The sequence below is a fragment of the Sinocyclocheilus anshuiensis genome, unplaced genomic scaffold (assembly GCF_001515605.1).
Source record: "Sinocyclocheilus anshuiensis isolate Anshui unplaced genomic scaffold, SAMN03320099.WGS_v1.1 scaffold55, whole genome shotgun sequence".
NCBI lineage: Eukaryota > Metazoa > Chordata > Actinopteri > Cypriniformes > Cyprinidae > Sinocyclocheilus > Sinocyclocheilus anshuiensis.
The window spans coordinates 946,197-956,430 of NW_015549647.1; the positions used below are offsets into that span (position 1 = coordinate 946,197).

Genomic DNA, 10,234 nt, shown 5'->3' on the forward strand with positions numbered 1-10,234 from the left:
ATGTTTATCGCGCTGAAATCATGCGTTTTAAACCATATTAGTTTAAACTTCTGATATACGGTTTTCTGAGTGCAAACATCCAAAGCACACGGACAGAAAGCGGCTGTCACAGGCATGTGGGTACTAAACTAAGTTGCCCAAATGTTCACACAAAGAAAGAAGGCGTAACTTTTATTCTCGCTGTAGTATTGTTGTTGCCGCCGCCGTTTGTTTGGCCTTCCAAAAGAGGACACGACTAGAAATCAGTGGTTAAGTTGTATTTACAACACTGTTCCCGAACAGTTCAACCCAAATATTCAGATGTGCCCAGCGCATTTTATGGAGGACTGTTTCCTGATCCTGGTAGACTACAATGCCGGCTGTTCTGACTCACAGACTGCAAGTACGTTATTCATATTTAAAGGATTTGCCACTGACGATTCAAACATGAGTTTTGAGCAGTGTAGAGTAGCACTTGTTGAAAATATCTTTCAAGTGGCAAGAAAATACATTTCCAGCAGTTTTACAGTAGCCTGCATTTATGTAGTTTTATTGAGTTTTTCTTCAAATTTGACATTGTGTTATTTTAGTATCGAGATACTATATTTCAATTTGAGTTATTTTAGTTTTAGTTATTTTATTATAAGTTAGAGTAAATAAAAATGAAAAACGTTGTTGAAAATGTTTTGAAATAAAATATGATTTTTTTTTCAGTTAACATTTATGTCAAGTATGCAAATGTATATATATATATATTTATTTTTTTCTCTATATGCTGTATCTCAAAAGCTTAGGGAAAATTTGAGTCCTAGTGAAATCATCACATGAATACAATACACCAGAAAGCAACCCTGCTTGAGCTGTAAAAATTTTAAATTTTTGAGACTTTCTATAATATTTAAGTTGACCTGGACACTAGTATCTGACCCTTTGCGGAGCTGTGCATCAGATGCCCCATGTGCTTGCTGTCTTTCAGAGGAATGAGTACTTGTTCGCTGTGGTGAAGGAGGATGCCAATCAACTCCTGCTTGGCCTGCGTTTCTCTAAAGAGAAAGTCCATCTCATCTATCAGGGCTCAATGGGGAGGGAACGTCTCAGCTTTAAAAGAATCCACCTGGTGGACAACCGCTGGCACAGCATGGTGTTGGCCGTCAGTGGTCACCATGCCACCCTCACTCTGGACTGCGGCGTCCCTCTGGAACTGTGAGTCTGTAACGGCAGTAGAAAGACCCTATTCACTACAAGATATAGGCATATAGATGACCGGAGCTACATTTTGTTTTTTGGTTACAATTTCTTGGCCAAAAGTGCACATACTCTTGCAATGAATTCTTAAGCAATTAGCTACAAATTAAATGCAAATTTCATTTTATTACATGTTTTAAGAACAGTGAAGCACGGCATCTGTTATTTCTAGGGGCAGGATCTTTCCAAACCACAAAAATAGAATAGATTCTGCAACTAAATAAAATGTTGCAGTTTAAAGTTGAGTTCTGTGAGTAATGTACTTTCCCTGATGGGTTCCAGGGTCCATAAACAGCCATTTCCCTCTGATCTCAGCACCGATGGATCCAGGTTCCACATTGGAAGTCGAAGGAAGTGGAAAGGCCTGTTCTCTGTAAGATTTGCATTCTGATATTGCTAATTATTTTGCTTTATTTAAAATATATTAGCATGCATGCAAACATACCTGTTGGTAAGATGATGATCTGTCTTCTTTCTTAAGGGTTTACTACGCCAGCTTTTCCTTTTGCCCGGACCAGACGCAACGCCACGTGTTTGTCCCTCTTCCAAACCATCACTGGTTGAGCTTTCTGTCCCTACATTCCTGTCAAACTTGCCAGTGAAATCCCAAATGAATGATGTCTTGCTCCCTCCATATGGTAAAACTAAAAGATTTTAATTCAAATTATGTTACGGTTAAATATAAACATCCTAAAAAAAAAATATTCTATATATACATATATGATAAAGGCCATAATAAAAATGAAAACTGAGAAAATAAGTTGGTTAAACATATCAACATTGCCAATCCTAACATTGAGTTACAATGAAACATTACAAGTTTTTTTTTTCTATCATGACTGGAGCCATGGACAACATTTTGAAGAAAAGAACAGATCTGTGGTGTGAAAGACCATATCAATGACACATCACCCGTGGTCAGATTGAGTTATGGTCCCAAACTAAACATCTGACACTTGTTTCGCTCTGAAAAGGAAAACAGAGGTTCTGCCGCTTGCAGTGAGAGCTGTCAGTGATTGAGTGGGTGCGGGTTTACGCTGGCACACATCTCTGGCATGACAAACAATGCTGTGTTTATATCATTTGGATTGACAATTTAAATTAGCTAATGGCAACTTTGATCTAGATTACCTTGGTTAATACTTTAACACTCTCACAGCCTGAGCTGACTAGACAAATTGTTTCGCCTGTGATGAAACACTGAAACACTTGTTTCATATACATAGTCTCTTGTTGAGGTATATCCATTACAAATAGTCATCCAATTTCATTAACATGACAAATATATATATATATATATATGACTAATCCATTAATTACAGATTTCACAAAATACAATATAATTTATTGCAATTCAAAAAGAAATATTACTTTAACGTATGCATATTTGCTCAGTTTGTTTGCATTCTCACTTCAATGTTCAGAGATGGAGGTCCGTGTGACTCTGGGGTCTAAACCAGCATGCACTGCGGCAGAACTGGGACAACTCTGGTTTGACACTCTTAAAAGAGGCCTTTTCCTATGTGATGGTGCATACTGGCACTCTATGTTGCAAGGTAGGAAACTAAAGATCATTTTGTTTAAAAAATAACAATAGATTTTTTTTATTATTAATATCTTAGGTTTAAAACAAAATGCTTAATTTGAACTTTTATGATTATGACCTGTCAAATCAAATCAAATTTCTTGATATAGTGCTTTTCACAAAACACATTGTTTCAAAGTAGCTTTAGCGAAAATCATTTTCTTAATTTTTGTAATATATAAATATCTTCATGCCTTAGTCACATTTAGAAGATTAGAGCTGGGCATAATATAGTATATATTTTGCGACAACATAAAGAAAAAAGCAGTTGAGATAAGCTATATAATATATCACGGGTAGGCTAGTTCGATATACTTTGGCTTTACGTGAGTTTACTGTATGTATTGGAATAAAGTTGAATATTTGGATATATATCTTTATACTGTATCAATACTTTATACATAGAGGTCTACGATAGAGTTTCTGTGACAGTCTAAACAATCACACAACCAAGATTTGCTAGAGTCTGCCATTTTAATTTAGAAAATCATGTTACGTTTACCTTTAACATGCAATATTCATATAAATCTCATATCTTATAATCATTAATAACCATACGCATATTGGATCAGTTCCTTTACCAAAAAGTACTGTCGCAATGGTGATGATATCAGAGGGTAATACCATGGTATTTTATGATTACCATGAATAATCCTGGTAATGCCTTTTGGACTTCTTTTTGTTTGAATTATGGCAGCTGAAGTCTCAGCAGCTCTATTTAATGCTATTCAATCTACAGAGGAAGACAGACTAGACTATGTAGACGATTACCAGGACCTCTACACTACCTCAGAGACTTTGGACATTGAGCTCTTCCAGATCCCCTCTGTTGGGCTGTTTGCTGCTAATTTAGAAAATCATGTTACGTTTGCCTTTAACATGCAATATTCATATAAATCTCATATCTTATAATCATTCATAACCATACGCATATTGGATCAGTTCCTTTACCAAAAAGTACTGTCGCAATGGTGATGATATCAGAGGGTAATACCATGGTATTTTATGATTACCATGAATAATCCTGGTAATGCCTTTTGGACTTCTTTTTGTTTGAATTATGGCAGCTGAAGTCTCAGCAGCTCTATTTAATGCTATTCAATCTACAGAGGAAGACAGACTAGACTATGTAGACGATTACCAGGACCTCTACACTACCTCAGAGACTTTGGACATTGAGCTCTTCCAGATCCCCTCTGTTGGGCTGTTTGCTGCAATGGCTCATCGGGCTAACAAACCGGGCTCTGCCATCTACCGCTGGAACCACGGCCACTTCCAGCTCTACCAGAACATCAGCACCTTTAAAGCCCAGGCATGGAAGCAATTCACTGTAGGGCGGAAGGTGAGAAAAGACAATAATGTTGTCAAAGTCTAAAACTTTTAAGTGGTGCAGCTGTCAATTAAAAATTTTCCAAACACCATGAATATTGACTTTACACATAATTATCATTTCAAGTTAATCAGATTAAAAAAAAATCCTTTTAAAACCAAAGTGTCTAATATGTAAAAAGAAGATATTAGAAGATATTAGTCCGCCAAATCAAAATCACTGTACCGATTTTGATTTGGCGACTAAGGTTTTTCAAATATTAGTATTATTTAGGCATTTCTTTATTTTCCAAGAATTTCAGCATTTACATTTTTCAGTTATATCACCTAGACATTTTTGTTTTAATAATAATTGTCTCTTATTAAAAAATCTTATCATTTTTTATGATATAAAAAAATCATAATTCAGAAAATAATAGTTCAAAATATATAAAAAAAAATAATAATTTAAAAAATATCATCATTAATTTTAAATAAGAAGTTGAAAGTGTAAAATGTTTTTTGAAGTCAGTCTTAAAAAAAGGGTCACATCAGTGACATTGAAACATGCTAAAGATGCTGTTAAACAGGCAAAGGTTGTACAGTGCAGCTGTAGTGAGCAATGATTGGCATTTCATTAGGAAAGAATTACTGGCAGAAAAAGCCTGAGGTGAGGCAGTAAGAACTGCGACTGGATTAACAGATACACTAGACAGACATAGTTCAGTACCATGAGTGTGATCTGCATGTTTTCCACTCAATCATGCATAGAGCCACAGAGAACAAACGTATGCAATAACTTTAAATCACTAGTGTAGTCAATCACAGAAATTAATTTGAAGTCTGATGCTGTCCCTTCCCTGAATGAATCATTTTTACACATCTGTCTGTCTGCAGTGGAATTGTTTAGTCTTAATTATACCACACAGATCTTGAATTATAAAGAATAGGAAGCAATAAAAGTTCTTTGTTGAAACCTGCAGCCCCTTACGACTATAATCATCATCATTATATCACAGAGTTTGTATTTATATCAGTTAAAGCATCACTAAACTCGTCGGCTGAGTGAAATTATGACACATACTAGGCTATATATCTACCACCTGATCTTCACACTGTTCTAAATTTAGTGAGCTGGATTCATGATAGCCAAATGACGGGCTGACTGATAAGCGTAACTCTATCTCTGTTTGTCTGTATCAGGCTCATTTATCACTGTGTGTGTTGTATGTGTGCCAGATGTTCTTGGCGGTGTCGAACTCCGTGGGCCCAGTGGACGGAGAACGAGAGCTGTCTGTGATCTATCGGTGGAGAAATAAGAGGCTGAAGTTTGTGCGTTATCAGACCCTGGAGACGCACAGCGCTCGTGACTGGGAGGCCTTTCATATTAATAATGAAGCTTTTTTAGCTGTGGCTAATCACAGAACAGGTTGATCCAACAATGGTGTACTGGGGCTGAACCAAGTGTTTCCTCGGTGCCTAGCTAGGCTTATACATAACTGTCCTAGAATACTGTTTAATGGTTCTCAGTTAACCCCACGAAAAATATAAATTCATACTTAGCAGCATCATGTCTTTCCAAGCCCATATGGCTTTCTTTGGAAAGTGCATCACAAAGTATTTGACATTTGAAGATACGTTTGCCATACAATGAAAGAATATTGTATGGAAGCCTGTTCAGTCATAGAATAAAAAAATAAAATAAGTAATTGCGACTTTTTATCTCACAATTCTGAAATTTGTCTCGCAATTTTGAGTCACAAGTGTGAGATATAAACTCTGACTTCTGAATTCCGACTTTCTGTCTCGCAATTCTGAGTTTACATCTCGCAATTCTGTGTTTATATATCACAATTCTGACTTTTTTCCTCTGAAATCTGAGTTTACATCTCGGAAGCCCATTTCTGCCATGGAAAAAAAATAAAAATAAATAAAAGTAATTGCGACTATTTATCTCTCAATTCTGAATTTATATTTCACTATACTTTGACTTTTTTCTTGTAATTCTGAATAAATTTAGAATTGTGACATTTAAACTCAGAATTAATATAAACACGCAATTCTCAGAATTGTGAGGTTTAAAAAAGAAAACACAATTACCTTTTTTATTGCATGGTGGAATAAAAGACAGTTGTGGGATGTAAACTCAGATTTCTGAGGGAAAAAAGTTGAGATATAAAAAATTGCGAGATATAAAAAAATATAAATTGTTAGATGTAAAAGTGAAACCGCACGAGTCTGTATCTCACAATTCTAACTTTTTTTTCTCAAAAACTCATTTATATCTTGCTATTAAATCTGTACAGTTACACTTTTTTCCTCTAAAACAAATTTTTACTCTTATTTGTGATCAAATAAATGCACTCTTGGTTAGCATAAGAGACTCATTTCAAGTACATAAAAAATTAACACTTTAGATTGGTAGTGTATGGACTGATAAATTTGGAGCCTCTGGTGCAGTTCAGTAGATTTTTATCAGCATTTCATTTTGTTACTGCTCTTAGGTGCCAGTAGTTAAATTTATTATAATATTATAACCCTTACATTATGTTCCCGTCATCCCTTTTAGAGAATGGCAATCACAACATTGACAGCGTTGTTTATAAGTGGAACCCAGGCACCAAGACGTTTGAGGTGAACCAAACCATCTCGACATCAGGAGCTTATGACTGGGAATTTTTCACCGTAGGGCCCTACCACTTCCTAGCAGTGGCCAATGCATTTGATGGCACCTCCACCCAAACAGATTCATCCATCTACATCTGGCTTGGTGGAGCCTTTCAGCTTTTTCAGACTATAAGGGTGAGTTTAGAAAGCATGTCATTTCAAAATGCCTGTGATGGACGCGAGGCACTGGAACTTTCTGATGGCTTAAAATCAAATGGATCATTCTGAAACTTGATGATCATCTAGAATTTATTTACTTTGAATGGAAACACGGGTGTAAATGGGGTACATTTCTATCCCCAGTTGCACAATAAGAATTATATTGCAGGTAAATGAAGTGGAAAATCATAACAAATGAAAAAAACGATGAATGATTGACTCATGTAGGTGTTTACCAGTTGCAGCATGTTATTTTAAAGTTACCTGACACCTGTTCTCACAGAATCTCCTTGGGGCATGTAGTATTGCTGGGGTTGTTTAAGTATAGCTTTAACCACTGTAAAAGTGGTTGAACTAGGTATTGCAGTTCAAATTCAAAATATTGGAGAGGGTTTTTTTCACCCGGCCCCTCCTCCTCAGACTTGACACACACGCAGGTTGCCAGATTGATGACACCAACAGGAACGAGCGCACCTGACGATGGAAAGCATCGAGCCTTACACTGTAAGTTGATCAGCTAATTTATACGTTTGCAATATTTGTATTATTTGCAAATTATAAACCACCTCATGTGGATTTTTACCTGCAAACATATTATGGTATTTTTATGCTTTAGTAGAGTCAAAAACTTACATACAGCACCTTTAGAGGAAAGATAAGATATAGTCTATGTCTATTTATGTGTATTGGGCTTGGGAAGATGATTTCTGATAAATATCATTTAAAGGAACAGTTCTTTCTTCCATTAAACCCAGGAAAGCTTAGAAACTTGTTGGATCTGATGGATTTTTAAATTATTTTTTTTAAATAAATCTCAAGTGGAGGGTGACCCTCCAAAATAAATAGTTCAGGCTTTAAAATGAATAAAAGTAGTTCAAACAATTTGATGTTCAAATTGATAATATAAGTCACCATCCATTTTCTTTGTATGGAAAATAGCAGCTTGGAAAAGTCCTTTTTTGGTTTCACAGAGAAGATAAAATTAGGGTGATAATGGCAGAATTTCGTTGGAATATTTTATTTTATATAAAAATAAGCAATCCGGAAGTCAGATGAAAAAGTAATGGCTGCTTTTATTCAAGTCTATAAAAATGTGAAACATTTTTAATCATTGTTGAATTTTTTCTAAATCACTGATCCAAAGTCAACAGACTTAACAAGGCAGACTTATTACTGCTTGTGATGTTTTCAGCCGTTTCTGATGGGAATTTCCCCATGTGCAGATGTGTTTTATTGGGGAAAAAAGAACAAGAAGAGGTTTTTTTTGTTAATATCAATCATCAATCGTTTAGATGATGTTACACTATAATTAAAATCTTGGGATCCTACCATCTAACAAAATCAAAGTCATATATCACAGTGATGTGATATGGATCTCATGAAGTTTTGGATGCAGTCAGTGTCAATTCAGCAAGACTGTGTTTCCCAAAAATGTGTCAGACGCTACAACTTTCTTAACCTAGTATAGAAATACTTCTGAGGTTTAACTTCTGCTTATCAGAAATGGTGTAAGCAGCCTTTTACCTCGACCTTCTAAACATTTTAAAGGCAATGATAAAAGCCATGGCAGCATGAGTGTTTTGGAAAACTTATTATTATTACCAGACCAAATCTATTTTTCTTTCTCAACATACATTTGTTCATTTCTCTAGACATTTGGGGCTACAGACTGGGAGATGTTTCAGATTGGAAACAGAGTCTTCCTAGTTGTTGCTAATGGACACATGCTGTGTGAGAGAGGACCAAGCCTTTATACCATCAACTCAACTATATATGAACTTGATATGACAACCAAGATGTTCCTCAAATTCCAAGACATTGTAACATACAGGTAAGGCCTGAACTATAAACGTTTTTGGGGGGTTGAATCAATAATTATCCACATTTTTTTTTTTACTTGATTTCCTCATGTATGGCAGTGCGGTGGATTGGGAATTATTTTCTGTTGGAGATGAGCACTTCTTAGTCGTAGCCAACTCTTATGATGGATCATCTTACTCTTTGAACAGTGTTATATACAGGTAATGATTGAAAGCTCAAACGTTATGCACAGATCATAACTCACAACTTCATTTAAATACACACGCTGTAGCACTTCAGATGGGTAAACTGCATTGCGGGTGGTTAGTGAACAAGACAGGCGTTTGTGCTGATACCACATGTACAACTTTTCAAATCTGACTTTCTGTGAAAATCTCTTAACTGCACAAAATTGGCAGACAGGCTATGACTTCGGGAGCTAGAGTGAACTCTTCCTGATTGTAAATCGTGGGAAAAAACTGGGCAAAAACCATACTGCACTGTATAGTGTACTGTATATTTCAAATATTATACAGTACATTTGGGAAGATATTACTTTTTTCTATCCCATCCTTCCTTCCACACTTTAATGTAAGAGATAAGTAAACCTATATAAAAGTCATGGTATCACTTAAAAAAATCTGATTTTCTGATATACAACAACTAAGCCTATAGGATAAGACTTATCTGTAAATGGTGTTCAACTGTTATTTTCTCAAATATTATCAGGATAATATGGAAGCCCATTTTTACCTTGGATTTAAAAAAATTGAGAAAAGGTAATTTTTCTCAAAATTAATATCTTACAATTGAGTTACAAGAATTACAAGATATGCAAACAGAATTCTGACTGACTTTTTCGCAATTCTGAGTTTACATTTCACAATTGTTTTATTATTATTATTATTATTATTATTATTATTATTATTTGTGTTTCCATCACGGTATAAATAACAATTAAAAAAAAAAAAAAAAAATTAAATGATCTCACAATTCTGACATTTTTCTCACAACTGCAAGTTTATATCTCACAATTCTGACTTTATCGCTCACAATTCTGGCTTTTTTTTTTATAATTCGGAGGGAAAAAAAAGTCCAAAAAGAAATATAGTCAGAATCGCAAGAAAAAAAAATCATAATTATGAATTATTTACCTTTTTATTTATTTTTATTTTATTCTGAGGAAGAAATGGGCTTCCATATAGAATAAGATTACAGTATAACAGTGCTATAAACTATAATGAATATTGCAGCAAATGAAGATAGATTTCTTCTTCAGTTTTATTGTTTTTGTCCCTGATAGATGGCAGGGATATGAGGGCTTTGTTCCTGTCCATCGGTTGCCTACTATTGGATGCAGTGACTGGGAGTTCTTTACCTCAGCAGAGGGTCCATACCTGATGTACTCCAGTGCCAAAGCACCTCTCTCCAAAGTCTTCAAGCTGAGGATCCACTGAGGGCACAAACAATAGTTCAGTTTTTGCTTATTTT

General features: G+C 35.2%; 1 protein-coding gene across 1 annotated transcript in view; it reads left to right on the plus strand.

The window, feature by feature from the left end:
• The window catches only part of LOC107660016 (thrombospondin-type laminin G domain and EAR repeat-containing protein-like), a 15,028-nt gene extending 4,798 nt beyond the window's left edge, over window positions 1-10,230 (plus strand). The window contains exons 3-12 of the mRNA XM_016449156.1: window positions 956-1,182; window positions 1,507-1,597; window positions 1,706-1,862; window positions 2,649-2,780; window positions 3,919-4,151; window positions 5,357-5,546; window positions 6,687-6,919; window positions 8,596-8,774; window positions 8,863-8,964; window positions 10,047-10,230. Coding sequence (XP_016304642.1) covers window positions 956-1,182; window positions 1,507-1,597; window positions 1,706-1,862; window positions 2,649-2,780; window positions 3,919-4,151; window positions 5,357-5,546; window positions 6,687-6,919; window positions 8,596-8,774; window positions 8,863-8,964; window positions 10,047-10,200 — 1,698 coding nt within the window. The 3' untranslated portion in view covers window positions 10,201-10,230. The remainder of the gene's footprint in view (window positions 1-955; window positions 1,183-1,506; window positions 1,598-1,705; window positions 1,863-2,648; window positions 2,781-3,918; window positions 4,152-5,356; window positions 5,547-6,686; window positions 6,920-8,595; window positions 8,775-8,862; window positions 8,965-10,046) is intronic.
• Window positions 10,231-10,234: the final 4 nt, after the last annotated feature.